Here is a 16,953-nt window from a genome sequence, read left to right as displayed (position 1 = left end):
GAGCCTGGTAGCACACTCGGGTCCTGGGTGCAAAAAGAGCAACCAGAAGGGTCGTCCCCGGACTTGTCCTTCTGTGTCTGGCCGCTGTCCGTGTGCCCTCCGCCCTTGCACTGTGGGCCCTGAGGTCGTACCTACTTTTGTATTGGCCTTTAAAGGAACAGCACCTTAAGATTTGTTGATGCCCATGTCGAAGTGGAATAGTGGTGCTTTTTTCTCTTCAGTGGCCTTTAAAGTCATGAGCTTTGTCAAGCACCGCTTTTGAAAAGCGAATTTGGTTGTCTAGGACGCTTTCATCCTTTTCGCCAGGACTGCTTACAAACCAGTTGTCACGGTTTGGCCAACTGTGAGAAATGGGCGTGGGGAGGAGGATTATGTGCATGGAAGATACACACACTCACTTGTTTCCAGAACGTTGTGTACAGAATATTGTGGAGACGTTTGTTTCTAGTACCGAAGGAAAGTGCTTTCCTATCAATCGCCAGGCATTTCAGGGAACAAGTATTTTAAGCTAAGTTACTTTTGGTAGAGAAACCGTTAAACTTTGCAAACCCCAGCAATATCTGGGGGAGGGGAGTCTGGAGCACAGGAAAGCTCAACAGTATTGATAATTCTGTGTTTAGGGATGTTTTCATGTACTTCCATATTTTCTTTCATCTAGATTAGCATAATAAAAAAGAAAAACTTATAAATGTATTAGTGTTGATACTGTCATTATACCAGTTCTTAATAGCCTAAGTTTAATCACCACATGTTCGGGCACTGGAGAAATCCTCACTTGCACAGGATAATTGGGGAAACACACGACCAATACTATTGGGAGTTTGAAGCAACATCCATTAATGAGTTTCTAGTAACCTCGGATTATCATTAAACTGTTTATGACACAGTATTCTCCTTTACTTGTAAATATGTTTTAACTAAAAACACCCATGTAATACTTATTTAACTTAAGATTTAGGCTGCAACAGTAGCAGTTAAATTTGCATTATATAGTTTTGGCTATATAGAAGTTACAGCACTCTGGAAGTCATTCCAAGAAATTAAATACATCTTTTCAAAAATCATGCCTTAGAAGAGTTTTTGAAATTCTGTAACAATCAAATTCCTTATCTTCTACAAAGTTCAGTGTCTGTTTTTTTGGGGGGAGGGGCATGGTGGTTGGATTTTTTAAAATGTGTGATTTTTTTCTGGTGGTTTTTAAGACTGATCTTTTCCTCTTTTTCCCAACAGAGTGGGTAACCATTGCCAATAACCTTCTTTTTAAGTGTCACATACATCTGAGAATACGTGAACTTGAAGACTGTGATGCTAATGTTTTTATTGCCCTTTATCAGTCTATTTTGGGAGAAAAGGTACCAGGTAAGAATACTAAAAGGAGTAATTTTGCCTGTATCTTACGTCAAAAGTTTTTGGTCCTTTAGAGGCTTTGGTATTTATAAAATTTCACTTTCTCTTTGCCTACATCTTTATTTTAATGTTGTATATTAAATTGTATTTAATTTTGTATATTATATAATTTAAATATTTCTTAAGGAATACCCGATGGAACCCACTTATAATAATGGCCTTGAGCAGATCTGTTTGAGGGCTCTTGATAATCACAGCTTAATCCAATCATGCCTAATGCCTTGTGAAAGTCACATCCTTTCTGTAAATGTACCTTCATCTAAAATTGAGTGGAACTTCGGAATTTGTTGGATCCTGTTACTTAACCAGTACTAGGGATAAGAATTGATGTTTGTACCTGATGTACCTAATTTCCCAAGACAGTTAAGCACATATGCCTTTTCATCTTGCCCATCATCTCACTTTGTTCAAGACCACGGTGGTCTCCAACTCCTGAGCTTAAGTGATCCTCCTGTGTCCACCTCCCAAAGTGATAGGATTACAGGCATGAGCCACCACACCCAGCCTGTGCTGGCCTTTTAAATCTAGATACCAGTACTTCTAGTTGGGTATTTAAAAGGACTTACAATGGCCAGGTGTGGTGGCTAACGCGTGTAATTGTAGCACTTTAGGAGGCTGATCACTTGAGGTGGGTGGATCACCTGAGGCCAGAAGTTCCAGACCAGCCTGGCCTACATGGCAAAACCGCATCTCTGCTAAAAATAGAAAAATTGCCTGTAGTCCCAACTACTCGGGAGGCTGAGGCAAGAGAATTGCTTGAGCCTGGGAGGTGGAAGTTACAATGAGTCAAGATCATGCCACTGCACTCCAGCCTGGGCAACAGAGGGAGACCCTGTCTCAATAAATAAATAAACGTACATATATGCATGTGTGTAAGAACCCTCCTTGAATGCCTGCTGTGTGGTGTGTCTGTCTGTCTCTCTCTCACTCACTCACTCAGTCACTCACTCACTCTCACTCTTTCTTTCCCTCCCCCCCCCACAGTTATGGGTTAAAGTCTCTTGTCTGGCCTCCCTTATTAGGCTATTAGCATCTCTTTGAATTTAGGGGCCACTTTACCTTCCTTAGCATGGTGATTCTTGTAGAGCATGTTTATGTATATATGTATATGTATGTATATATAGGTTGGGTGTAATATTTAACTATATTTAACCAGTCTATATCCAATATTGTTAAATCAGTTTAATCAGTAAATAACCAAAGATTCTGCTGTGTAGAGTTCAGGATTTATGAACTTTGTTTGTACTTTATAGCATGTTCTATTTGGGCAGAGCTTCCTTTTTTAGCAGTTGAGCTTATTCAGTAGCCTAGTCAGAGACAATTCGATGAAAACTTGGCCTTTCATGGATACAAAATTCTGTGATTTCTCCACCCCCCACAGACCTCATAGCTATTCCTGGGAGTCAAGAGGATGATGCACACAATGTACAAGCAGTAATTGATTCACTGGCCTTGGATTACCTGCAGGTCAGCTTGTCTCATATAACAGGTTGGTATATATTTAACTATCACATAATTATGCAGTTTATTAAAATAATTTAGTAAAACCATAGACATTGTTTACTTAACCAAATAAGTAAGCTTATGGAATAGACCAAATTGTAAGATTTTGCTAAGACAGTCAACTGATAAGAGGTCAGGTCCATACATGAGAACTTTTCTGGGAGAGCTGAACATTGATTTTATGATTGACCTGGGTCTGAAACATAAGTATCCTAGCTGGTAATTTGAAGTATTTTTATTTTTTTTATTTTTTAAAGACGGGGTTTCACCATATTGGCCAGGCTGGTCTTGAACTCCCGACCTCAGGTGATCCACCCTCCTTGGCCTCCAAAGTGCTTGGATTACAGGCGTGAGCCACCACACCCGACCTGAAGTATGTTTTTTGTTTTTATGTTACGTTGTTTTGTATATTTTAATTTTATTTATTTATTTATTTATTGAGATGGGGGTTTCACCATGTTGGTCAGGCTGTTCTCGAACTCCTGACCTCAGGTTATCTGCCTGCCTTGGCCTCCCAAAGTGCTGGGATTCCAGGTGTGAGCCACCACTCCTGGTCTGTATTTTTATTTTTTGAGACAGAGTCTCACTCAGTTGCCCAGGCTGGAGTGGAGTGGCGTAATCACAGCTCACTGCAGCCGCAACCTCCTAAGCTCAGGTGATCTCTCACCTCAGCCTCCCGGGTAGCTGGGAGTACAGGTGTATACCACCATGCCTGGCTAATTTTTTTGCCTTCTTTGTAAGGACAGAGTTTTGCCATTTGCCCAGGCTGGTCTGGAACTCCTGGGCTCAGGTGACTCACCTGGCTCAGCTTCTGAAATTGCTGGAACTACAGGCCTGAACCACTGTGCCTGGTCATGTTGTTTTATTTTAAAGCATAGTAATGCTGCTTGTTTGTGATAGCTAGAAATTAGGAACACCTAAATGTCTGTTAGCAGGGACTGGTTAAGTAAATCATGATAGCTGCATAATAGCTGCATACAGTGGACTGCTCTGCCGCTGTAAAAGATGATTTGAATATGCTCTTTTGTGATTGAATGTTCCGTGTCGGGGGAACGATTTCTAGCATATGTGATGTGAGAAAAATGTAGTATAATTATAATGGTAATGTGCAAAGTATGCTAGTGTTTGTAAAAACAAAGGTGTGGAGAAGATACTCAGTTGTTTGCAATCAGAAGGACTCTTCAGAAGCATATACATGAAACTCATAATACTGATTGCCTCCAACAAAGGGAACCTCAGGGTTGCTGGACAAGGGTACAAGAACTTTCACTGTATAATTTTTGCAGTTTTTGAATTTTGAAACATCTATTCAAAAATTTTTTGCTGTAATTAAATCTCCAAAATAAAGTGGACTATGCTTCATTCTAAAACCAAGCATACCGAAATGTATTTATAAGTCCCTATGTTATATGTATTTAATTTATGTTTATCAATGAAAGATTATTCCAGTAAGTTATTTCAAGCTGATGAACAGCAGGAATCTTGAAGACATGGAACTATAATCATAAAAAGATTTCTACTGTTGATTTATTCTTTGATAGTTGTAAAAGGAGATAAACGTTAATCAGGCTAAGTCCTGATTTACATCCCTTAATTTGATAAAAGAACACAATGTTTGCAGAAAGAGTAAAATACTCTGTCTTAATCTTTTGAGTGTAGTCCTGAGTAAGTCAGTGGCTAAATCAGTTTGCAGATAATTTGAGGGATACTCCCATAGTTTCCCTTTCTTTTTGCAATTTGGAATTACTTTATCACCCAAGTAGGACAAGTTCTGGTATTTGTGCTTGTTAAATATATTATAGCAAGGTGATAAACATATATATGTTTGTAAAACTTTAATGCAGAGCTGTCTTTGATGGATTACACCTACCCTGTGAAAAATTGTAAAACTGCTTACCTTCTAAAGAAGACTGCGAGGCAGCTTTCTATTCCTCGTATTCATGTAAAACAGTTTCTCCTACATTATGAAGCACTGCATTCTGGCTGGCAATCTAAATTGCTAGGTTGTCAGTGTACTCCCCATCCTAGAAACTGAAAACTCTTGAGTATGCCCTTGGGATACACTTAAGTATTTTTTAGGCAGAAAAACATGCCCAAAACCAATGTTTTAAACAGAAAAAACTGTAAAACATTGTCGTTACTAGTAGGAGTATAAAACATCAAATCTCTGGTTTAGGTTTGTTTTGCATCTTTGCTGAGGTTATGAATGGCTAGATTATCCCAAATACCAATTTCTACGCTATTTCTCCCATACTGGTGTGAACTCTTGAGAATCCAGACATGAACTCCCAAAGGACAGTCAGAGTGTCACAAGAGTTAGGTTACATCCATACCTGAGGTTGATTTGGAGTCCATTTCTGGTGACATTAAATATGTCAAGTTTCCATGCTTTTTGCAAACCCATTTCTAGTCAACATTTCAACCTAAATGTTTATATTAAAAATCTGTTATGGAGCAGGTACTGTGCTAGGCACTGTGCTATAATCTATGATTGTGAATTATGAGTATGAAGTGGATATGGTAGGAGATATAGCTGTAGAGGTTGAGGATGGGGTGAGATTTAAAAAGGTTTTATATGCTGGGCTTACATTTCAGAAGGGGATCCAGAGACAGGATTTTAATCAGAAAAATGGTATGATCTACATAAAACGAGTTAACAAATATGGGGGGTGTGGTGGAAAACTTAGGAATTTCCGATGAAAACATCCCAACAAATTTATTGGGTTTTTTGTTTTGTTTTGTTTTGATATTACTCTACTGCTGTAATCTTCTGAACATACCACCATTTTAGAATAGGATACCACAATCAAAGTGTTCTCTCCTGCCGTTTTTTTCCACCAATCTGGTAAAGTTCTGTTTAGCTGCTTTATATTTTGGTATAAATCATATTAGAGATGTTTTCTTAAGTCCAATTATCTTGCTTCTGCAAAAAAGGAAGGAATATGCCAGTGAATTATTAGATGCCATATTTAAAGCTTCCCTCTTTTTTTCTTCAAATATAATCAGGCAGCAGGAAATTGTTGTTTTTAATATTTATAATATAATTGTTTCGCCTATATTCTTTTTTTTTTTTTTTTTTTTTTTTTTTGAGACGGAGTTTTGCTCTTGTTACCCAGGCTAGAGTGCAGTGGCGCGATCTCGGCTCACTGCAACCTCCGCCTCCTGGGTTCAGGCAATTCTCCTGCGTCAGCCTCCTGAGTAGCTGGGATTACAGGCATGCGCCACCATGCCCAGCTGATATTTTGTATTTTTAGTAGCGACGAGGTTTCACCATGTTGACCAGGATGGTCTCGATCTCTTGACCTCGTGATCCACCCGCCTCAGCCTCCCAAAGTGCTGGGATTACAGGCTTGAGCCACCGCGCCCGGCCTGCCTATATTCTTTTTTAAATTTAATCTCCAAGGAGCTGTAAGTTGGTATATCACCTGTATTTTTAAATGGCATTTTCACAGTTACATCCAAGTTTCAAGATTATGAAGCTTTCAGATTTCATGGTTAAATTTTTTAATAGCTCTGTATTCTGTCTCCAGGAGAAAATATTGTGAAAGGAGATAAAGAGTCTATTAAGAATCTCCTGGAAATATTTGATGGTTTGTTGGAGTATCTTACAGAACGCATCAGTGAAACATCTCATGAGAAAAGTAAGTTTAAGAATGGAAATTTGGTTTGGTTTTCCTTTTATGGTATGTCCCTTTTGCCTTTTATCTTTTTGTGTATTTTTCTTCATAGGGAGTAGACTCACTAATACAATATACCTGATAACTTTAGTTGTAAATTTCAAATTTTTGTTCCAGCCGGTTGGAAACTCAGACGGTCATCATGTATTTTATTAATTTAGATGTTGCTTATAAATTACTTTAAAACTAATTTATACTAGAAAGGTAAATTTCTGGCTACATTATTTATTATCCATGATTGCATAAAATTTCTCCAAAATTTCCTGTTTCAGAACTGCCATTTATATTAAAAATTTGAATGTTACCAAGGCATCAACAGGAAGAACTGGTGCATTTCTGTCTTTAACCTGCACTTACATTTGTGACAGCCTGAATATTTCAGATATTTATCATTGCGAAAAGTAAAAGAACTTATATGTCTTAATAATTGGAGATTAAGTAAATAATGCTATTAGTCATGAATGGAATAACATACTACTGTTCTTATGTTGAAAAGTTATCCAAAATAAATCTTCAGCAGCAACTTACAATTTGCTTAAATTCTAAAACAAATTAAGACAAAAAGTTGGAGTAGGGTCATCCTTCTTCATTCTCACTTTGTTTGTGGTAAGACCTGTGATTATATCATTTGAAATTAATCTTAAAGTCTTTAGTTTGAGATCGTTTCCTACCTTTAATCATTGTTACTAAGCTATTTAAAAGCTGGGGGGGAAATTGAAAAGTCTACCATACTGAACATTTCTTTGTTTCAAAAATTGAGTGTTTTATACGCGTCTGGGTACTCTGGGAGGATTCCAAGCTGCACGTCATGTTTATGCTCTCAAACCTGTACTTGAGTCAGGGAGACAGCCATAAATACATACAGTAAAGGTGTAAAGGGGGAATTTGAATTAGGGGAGAGTATTGACAGGTGGAACTCACCTAATTCAAGGCTACCAGTAGGTATTTTGATGCTGTGTACCTTTTTATTAACAGGGTTAAGAGGTAGAAAACTACCTCTAAGTAAAGAAATTGAGATTAATTTAAAATATAAAGAGAGTAGCAGTTTTTTGTTTTGTTTTTTTGTTTGTTTTTTACAATTTCACACTTGCTGGAAGGAAGGGGAAGGATGGTAGTGCCTGGCTAATGATAGGGCAGTGGGGATGAAGAGGAGGACGCAGCTGAGAGTTACTTTTATGAGAGTCTGGTGGTGGTGAAAGACTGAAGGATATTCTCGGGGGAGATCAGCAGTATATGGTGAGCTATTGGGGAAGTCGCTCAGATAGGCCTCTCTATATGACAATACCTTAGCTGGACAACATTTTGTTACAGTCTACTTCTCATCTCGGCAGGTATAAAATGTACTTACTTGGCAGTATTACCTAGAGCTGATCAGATTATTCAAAATGCCATTTAACAATAATACGAAACGAATCTTTATTATCACTAGTCATGTCAGCTGTGCAGGGCAGCTTTTACTTGGGACCTGAGCTACCATTATCATTTACCACTGAAGAAGGAGGGGTTCGAAGGAAGACCATGGGTTCAGTGCTGGATTCTGTCTCTCACTACATGACAGCAGCTCTCTAAGCCTGTTTTCTCATCTGAAATTCTTTCATGGTTGTTGTGAAAGTTAAGTAGATATGTGCAAACAGTCAAACACACAGCCTACCTCGGAGTAAATGCGTAATTAAGGTTAACTGATGTTACTAAAATGTTGCTTGGTGAATATGGAAATAGAAAAAAATAAATGTGGGTGTTTGAACACTAACTATGTAGACATGGGCATGAGAATATCCAAAGGGGTAAATCTGAATCATGAGCGGTTTCACCTACATATATTTGAAATATATGTAGGTCAGCGCTTCTTGCTAACTAGATGTTGAACTTGATACTGTATGCTATATCTTTCTTTTAAAAAGCTGATCCTCAATTTTTTTTTTTTTTGAGAAATTATTGCCCTAGTAAGTTATAGCCACTGGTGAAAGTATGTATTCTTCAAGTATGTTGGGGTGGAAAAAAGATGAATGGTTTTAAGAAAAGTTTCATCCAAGCCCTGATGCAGTGTGACTTCGCTTAAGGCATGATAGTCTCGGAGCTTGCATTAGGTTGACACAATCGTGTTTTCTGTCATCGTGATTCACCTCAGACATCCCTTACAGATAGGTATAAAAATATTAAATAGACCTGCTACCAACTTAAAAAATAAAACATTGCTCATACATCTGTAGACCCTGTTTTTAAAGCAACATTCTTGTTTCTTTGTTACTTGAATAATACATGCTTGTTACAGGCGAAGATTTGGTTCTTTATGATTTCACTTTCATGAGAACCCTGTTTACCATGACAGGTTGGGGTGCCTTACTGTCCTTACCTCTCCCTGCCTCTTACATAGAAAAAGTAGTATTCACACCGGTTGTGGTGGCTCACGCCTATAATCCTAGCACTTTGGGAGGCCGAGGTGGGTGGATCACCTGAGGTCAGGAGTTCAAGACCACCCTGGCCATCATGGTGAAACCCCCATCTTTAAAAAAAAAAAAAAAAAAAAAAAAAAAAAAAGTAGTATTCACTTAGGGGTTTTTTGGTGTTGTTATCTGTTCTGAACAGGTGAAACTGACCAGAATTTTAAAGAATTCGATCAAGGAGAATGTTTGGAAGAGCCAGAAAGTACTAAAGACTCTAAATCATCATGGAAAAGAGTTTCTTTTCCGAGGTAGGACTCAGTGTCTGTGAATTTAATCAAAACAAGTTATGCTTTTTGGACTAAGAATTAAAATGACATAATATACCAAGATGGCACCGAAAAATGCTAATGTGAAACTTCTAACTTCTCTATTTTAAATCTTCCTGAGGGAGTTTTAAGAACCTTGAGTTATATATAATACCTAAATCTCAGTGTTAACTACCTACTCATTTTTTTATTTTTCTTTTAATCATCAAAGTAAGTCATCATCTCTGCAAAAAACTTGGGAGATAGAGAGATACTTTGAAAAAGCAGGGAAAAAAATCTACCATTCAGAACTAAATAACTGCTGTTAACATTTTGTAAATTTTAGCATTTTTTTTTCTTTTTTGGATTTAGTCATGTGTCTATATAATTTTGTTGCCTGCCTCCCACCCCTGCTTTTTACATAAAGAAACAGGGTCTTGCTCTGACACTCAAGATGGAATACAGTAGCCTGATCAGCGTTCACTGCAGCCTTGAACTCCTGGACTTACACCCAAGTAGCTGTGGCCACAGGTGTGCACTACCACACCTGGCTAATTTTTCTCTCTCCCCCCCGCCCCGCCTTTTTTTTTTTTTTAAACAGAGATGGGATCTCGCTGTGTTGACTGGGCTGGTCTTAAATTCCTAGGTTCAAGCAATTCTCCTGCTGCAGCCTCCCAAAGTGTTGGGATTGTAGGCATGACCCACCTCAACAGGCTTGTTTCCTGCATTTTTAAACTTAACATTAAGTGTTCTCAAGTTGTTGAATTCTATTTTATTTTATTTTTTTATTTTTATTTTTTTTTTGAGACAGAGTCTAGCTCTGTTGCACAGGCTAGAGTGTGCAGTGGCGTGATCTCAGCTCACTGCAACCTCTGCCTCCCTTGTTCAAGCAATTCTTGTGCCTCAGCCTCCTGAGTAGCTGGGACTACAGGCACATACCATCACGCCTGGCTAATTTTTGTATCTTTGGTAAGAAAAGTTTTCACCATGTTGGTCAGGCTGGTCTTGAACTCTTGACCTCAAGTGATCCCTGCCCCCCTAAGTAGTGGGATTATAAGTGTGAGCCACTGCGCCCAGCCTCAAGTTGTTACATTCTTTATTATAATTTTTAATCACTATAACATCAGTCATGTGTGTGTTTCATAAATTACTAAACCTTTCCTCTGAAGTGGAGGGTTTCTTTTTTTTAATATTATCAAAAACATGATACTTAATGTTTATTCTGTTTTTCCTTCTTATATCTTGAGGCTAAATTCAGAGTAAACAGTACAATGTTTTAATGCTATTAATAAAAGTTGCCAGATTGTTTTCCAATAGGCCATGACTGCATTTACCAATGGTAATGCTGGGTTACAGGACCCTCATGAGTCAGTATCATTGACCATTTTCAGAGTTTTTAAATTTGTGCTTCTTTCATAGACAAAAATGTATTGTCATGATAGGTTTGATTGCACTTCTTGCTAACTAGATGTTGAACATGATGCTGTATCTATCTTTTAAAAAGCTGATTCTCAATTTTTTTTAATGGAGTTTGTCATGGTTCGAAAAGCACAGACAATGCTTTTTTTAGGTATAGTACATTGTGACAAACGTGTCTCAGAGAAGACCATCATAAGATGAACTTCTTTTCTTTTATTTTTGAGACAGAGTCTTGCTCTTGTTGCCCAGGCTGGAGTGCAATGGCTCAATCTTGGCTTACTGCAACCTCTGCCTCCCAGGTTCAAGCGATTCTCCTGCTTCAGCCTCCTGAGTAGCTGGGACTACAGGTGCATGCCACCACACCCAGCTAATTTTTTGTATTTTTAGTAGAGACAGGGTTTCACTATGTTGGCCAGGCTGGTCTTAAACTCCTCACCTCAGGTGATCCATCCGCCTCAGCCTCACAAAGTGCTGGGATCATAGGCGTGAGCCACCGTGCCTGGTCTAATGAACTTCTTTTCATAGGTTTTTTTTTTTTTTTTTAAAGATGGGGTTTCACCATGTTGGTCAGGCCGGTCTTGAACTCCCGACCTCAGGTGATCCGCCAGCCTTGGCCTCCAAAGTGTTTGGATTACAGGCGTGAGCCACCGCGCCCAGCCATGAGATTTTTTTAAATAACAGAATAAGTGCAAATGTAAAACAATTCAAGGACATTTAATGCAAAATTAGCATCCCACCCCCTTCACTCCGACACCCTAGGGTCACCAGTATTTGCTCTTTTCATATACGTTTAATCATTGACACTTTATACACAGCTAATTCCACCATTCATATATCAGTCAAAACAAAACACATAAGCAGCAAGACATGCTGAGTAGCAAAAGGGAGAGTCTTTCCCTTTTTCTGTACCCAGCAGCTGTCCAGGTCCTCAAAGGAAAGGGCCCTCTGGTCAGGCTGGGCCCCGAGTCAAGGAGGGAACTTTTTCAGGTGCTCCTTGTCTTCTGAGACGTTGGGCCCCTCTTGGGATGGAGATGAAGTAGAATCCACTGGTGAAATCATTAGACTTGGAGACACAGCACATACCTTTTCTCTAAGAAGTAATGGTGAGTAGCTATTATTATTCAACATATACCTATAAAAATGTAGCTGGTATGTAGAAGTGTTTAAACTTGAGAAGAATAGAGAGAGCCCTAACTGGACATGGGAATTGAAATTCCAGCATAGCCTGCTACCCATTAAATATAAATAGTTAGCAGAAGTCACAGGCACATGGGCAGGTAAGTCCAAGGCAAATAACTGTATGCAAGGTTATCAGGCAATTTGTGGTTCCTGATACCCTAGCAAGAGAATTATGGATGCAGCTTATAGTCTGGTCACGCTTTCAGGATGCTCCTTAATTGTAGTTTCCTGAGCTGGTGGTTGACTCACTTTTTTCATTGTTTCAACCAATAAGTTCATACACACAGGGGCATTTTTTTTTTTTTCTAGGTTTCAGGCCAGATTTCCAACAACCTATTGCTAGCACACAGCAGACCTGGATATCTTTTAAGCCCCAATTTTGAGCCTCCATCCTTGCCCTCCCCCAGTCATCATACTCCATCCTGCCCACCTTGGCTGCCATGCTTTTTCTTTTGTTTTCTATGCTGGAATATTCTCCCTTCCTTTCGGTTCCCTGCAAACTCCCCCTCCAGTTTCCAGCCTCCCTCACCTACCTCAGACTCTGAGGCTACAAGAGTCTTCCTGCTTCCTACTCGTCCTACAGTGTGACTTTCTCTTTCTGTAACAATATTGACACATTGCGTGGTACCTTACAGTTTGCCTGTTACATAAACTGAGTTCCAGGGATAGTAGTCAGTCATAGTCATTCAGCAAATATTGGTTCAGTGCCTTCCCTATGCCAGACAGTGGTGATACAGTAGTCAACAAAACACACAAAACCCTGCCTTTGTGGAGCTTGCATTCTACTTGTGGAGGCAGCTGATAAGAAAAAATGTATAGTGAAATCATTCTTAGTCATCTTAGTATTCCAACACTTAGCAAAACATCAGGCCACAAGTATTATTTGAACAGAAGGATGAGAATACTAGAGTGGAATTCAGTACATTAAATTGGGAGTCAGGTGGCCTTCATCCTTGTCCTATTCCAGGCTCTGCTACTGGCTTTGTGATTTTGGACAAGGCTCTTTTCTGAGCCGCAGTTTTTTCCAGTGGGAAATTAAGGAATTGGACTAATCCATTTCTGAAGTCCCATTCAGCATTAATACTCTGATTCCAAGGAATAGACACTGCATGCATTCCAAGGAATCATCAAAGAACCTAAGTCTGCAAAGTCAAACAGTAGACCAAAAAGCTATGCTTGCCATTGGAATAGGCACAATAACAGAAAGATCAGAGTCAAGCTTGGGTATTACAAGAATGTTTCTTGAAGGAAGAGAATGGAAGGGATGGTGATTGCAGAAACGGGTTCTGTGATGTCAAGTGCTGTGTAAAATGAATTACTTGTTTGAATGTTACAAGTAGAGAGGGGAATTGTGTTTAAGAGAAATGCAATTAGGGCAAAGGAGAAAAGATTTGGAGAGATGCCTCACCAAGGTGTTTGGGTTTGATGTGATAAAAGGGCTTATGGCAGCTTCCTTTCATATTTAGATTTAAAGTGTCAGATAACTATCATATACATTCATAGGCATCTAATTAAGGCTTCAGTTTATGGATCATAAGTTTTTTTTTTTGACACCGAGTCTTGTCCTGTCACCCAGGGTGGAGTGCAGTGGCGCAATCTCAGCTCACTGCAACCTCTGCCTCAGCCTCCCAAGCTGCTGGGATTACAAGTATGCGCCACCACACCTGGCTGATTTTTGTATTTTTAGTAGAGGTTGGATTTCGCCGTGTTGGCTAGGCTGGTCTTGAATTCCTAACCTCAAGTGATCTGTCTGCCTCGGCCTCCCAAAGTATTAAGATTACAGGTGTGAGCCACTGCACCCAGCCTGGACCATGAGTCCTTGATTGTGGTACTAGCTAAGACTCTAGTGTCTGTTCATACCAAAAGAGGCCCATATAACAGTCAGCGGTTCCACAACTCTGGCACCTCTTTTTCTAAAGCAGAATAATGAAACATTGTGTAAAACTTTGCTTTTAAATTCTATAAATGATTCTGGGCTACAAAATGGCGTCTTACTTTCTGATAGCAATTAAAAACTATAATTGATGCTATGGCTGGGCACAGTGACTCACACCTGTAATCCCAGCAGTTTGGGAGGCTGAGGTGGGCCGATCACTTGGGGTCAGGAGTTCGAGACCAGCCTAGCCAACATAGTAAAACCTTGTCTCTACTGACAATACAAAAAATGAGCCAGATGTGGTGGTGGGTGCCTGTATTCCCAGCTACTTGGGAGGCTGTGGCAGGAGAGTTGCTTGAACCTGGAAGGTGGAGGTTACAGTATGCCTAGATTGCACCATTGCACTCCAGCCTGGCAACAAGAGGGAAACCCTGTCTCAAAAATAATAATGATGATTGGTATTTCGAGCAGTCGGACCAACATTACTTCTTTCAACATTATTTAATAATTTTATTTCCTGAGTACAGAACTCTTGGCTTTTAGTATAATGTTCAGCAAACTATCTTGATAGTTAAAAACTTTACCTTTAACATTTTCTTTCCCAGTTACCCAATGTCCTAATGAAATGCTGTCTAAAAAAGCCTCAGACTCACCAAGTTCTAAGTCACATGAAGATGTGTTGTGTCCTTCTCATGTTTTGTCCAAGAATAGGACATCTTTTGTTGAAGACAGTGAGTTATAATTGGTATTATTTCTTTACACTGCTGCTGATAATCATTCTTGGGGCAATTGTTGTTGCTATTAGCCTTTTTACTTTTGTTGCTGTATATGAGATCCTTTTTGGTCTTACATGATCTTGTAAATGTTTGCTATTAATTATGAGCTCCGATTTCTGATTAAGATGGTCTATGGTTGCATATTTTTGTATCCACTGTTTTATTATCTAAATTCTTTCCACTCACTCTTGTTATGAGACAGCGAGAGTCTCTGATACATAAGTACATCTATTGGTGGTCTTTATATTATTAGCAAATAACAAAGTATAATAACTGGAAAAACATTCTTGTTCCTTATTGTTATCTCTGGGATTTTCATATGGTAGTAATACATAAAGTCATTACTGCCTAACTAGTTTTCTATCATGTGGATGAACCATAATTCACATAGCATTCTTCAAGCCATTTAAGTTGCTTCCAGGTTTTTATTATTTTAAAGTAACTTTCAGGGGACATTTTTATGATAATAACATTAAAATTATATCTTGGGCCAGGTATGGTAGCTCACGCTTGCAGTCCTAGCACTTTGAAAGGCTGAGGCTGGAGGATCGCTTGAGCTCAGGAGTTCGAGACCAGCCTAGGCAACTTAGAAAGACCTCATCTCTATTTTTTTAAAAAATGAAAAGATTAAAAAAGAAAATTACATTATGATTTAATTAGATCCCTGTGTGCTGAGGCAGCATCCTTGGTTTAATTATTTTTTTTATGTGCTTTGTCTTGATCGAGTTTAAAAATATTTCTAATATGTGAAAACATGTTTATGTATATATGTATGTGTTTATATAAAATGGTTTATTTCTTAGAATTGCATTGTAATAACCACTTTAATTTGTCTTACTAGCGGAAATCCTTTCTGCGAGGATTCCAAATGCTAGGAAGCTAGGGGAGCCTATCCGAGCAGCTATTCCTTTACATCCACCTTACCACCCTTCAGAGCCTCGAGCACCCTGCCCCATAGGAAAAGAATACTTGCGTTCAAATCTCTATTCCCCAGCTGTAAATTCTACTGGAGAGCATATGGAATTTTCTGGGGTAAGTGGAAAAGCTTGCTTTCAGTTGGCTAGAAGTGCACGTGTATGTGTGTCTGTGTGTGTGTTGGTAATTGACCAGAAGCCCGTGTGTGTGTGTGTGTGTGTGTGTGTGTGTGTGTGTGTGTGTTGGTATTCTTTGTTGAGGAAGCCCTTATATTTAAAGAAGTCTCTGCTAGAATTGTCAGGCATATTGCACTCATCAAAGCATTGTACTTCTTAAAATTTGCTTCTGTATACACCCATACATTCTTGTTCTAGGAAGATAGGAGAAAGATGAATATATATAACGGGAAATAATAAGAGCCAACATGTAGTGAATGTTTATTTTGTGCCAGGCACAGCTCTGGATACTCTAGGGATACTGAATAATTCCCCAGAACAACTCTGGAATAGCTACTATGTTTATTTATCGTGGGGAAGCTGAGGTAGAGAGGGCAAGGTTATACAACAGTTATAGAGTCAGGATTTGAACTTGGACATTCTGGCTTCAGAGTCCATATTGTGTCCTTAATTTAATAATTTCAAATTTAGAAAACAAAATGGAAAAGAAAAGAACCATCCATGCATATTCCCCATTATCCAGCATGAACCACTGTTCATACATTGGCCTATTTACTTCAATTGCAGTAAGCCAAAATTGCGCCACTGCACTCCAGCCTGGGCAACAGAGTAAGACTCTGTCTCAAGAAAAAAAAAATCATTTTTATATAGTAATTCCTGTCCTTATCTTTCTACAAAGAACAGGGCTGGGTGCGGTGCCTCACGCCAGTAATCCAAGCACTTCGGGAGGCTCCTTGAGCTGCAGAGTTTGAGAACACCCTGGGCAACATAGTGAGACCTTGTCTCTACTAAAAATAAAAAATTAGCCGGGATTGGTGGTGCATGCCTGTGATCTTAGCTACTTGGTAGGCTGAGCCAGGAGGATCACTTGAGCCCAGGAGCTACTGTAAGCTATGACTGCACTACTGCATTCCAGCCTGGGCAGCAGAGCAAGACCTTGTCTCAAAAAGAAAAAAAAAAGTAAAATAAGAAAAAACAGGCAGATTTGTACACAGGGTAGATTTATAAACAGTGATACATTCTCATTATTTAATAATTCAAAGCATTAAAAGTGCAGAGAGGAAATAAGCATTATTAATATTAGGTGACCACATTCTCAACATTCTATACATCTAAACAGGAGAGTGGATAGATAAAAAGAGGGATTAAAATGGAGTCATAAGATAATGTTTACTTTTGGAGGAATCATAGTGGTGGTTGTGGAGGCAGTTCTGAGTTGGCAATATTCTGTTTCTTGACATGGGTGTCAATTAAATGGGAGTGTTTGTTTTGAAATAATTCATTGGGCTAGACACACCTCTAAAGTTTTATAAAAATATTATTAAATTAAAGAATT

At 38.9% G+C, this 16,953-nt stretch overlaps 1 protein-coding gene across 2 annotated transcripts in view; it reads left to right on the top strand.

The window, feature by feature from the left end:
* CEP95 (centrosomal protein 95) overlaps positions 1-16,953 on the top strand; it is a 37,332-nt gene that overhangs the window by 586 nt on the left and 19,793 nt on the right. For both annotated transcript variants that reach the window (XM_032241966.1, XM_032241967.1), the window contains exons 2-8: positions 1,231-1,359; positions 2,789-2,896; positions 6,441-6,551; positions 9,174-9,279; positions 11,683-11,798; positions 14,356-14,481; positions 15,368-15,558. In XM_032241966.1, coding sequence (XP_032097857.1) covers positions 1,231-1,359; positions 2,789-2,896; positions 6,441-6,551; positions 9,174-9,279; positions 11,683-11,798; positions 14,356-14,481; positions 15,368-15,558 — 887 coding nt within the window. The remainder of the gene's footprint in view (positions 1-1,230; positions 1,360-2,788; positions 2,897-6,440; positions 6,552-9,173; positions 9,280-11,682; positions 11,799-14,355; positions 14,482-15,367; positions 15,559-16,953) is intronic.

This window comes from Sapajus apella, unplaced genomic scaffold (assembly GCF_009761245.1).
Source record: "Sapajus apella isolate SASKATOON/1434 unplaced genomic scaffold, GSC_monkey_1.0 scaffold48, whole genome shotgun sequence".
In the NCBI taxonomy this organism is placed as follows: domain Eukaryota; kingdom Metazoa; phylum Chordata; class Mammalia; order Primates; family Cebidae; genus Sapajus; species Sapajus apella.
This window is presented reverse-complemented; position numbering and strand designations above follow the sequence as displayed.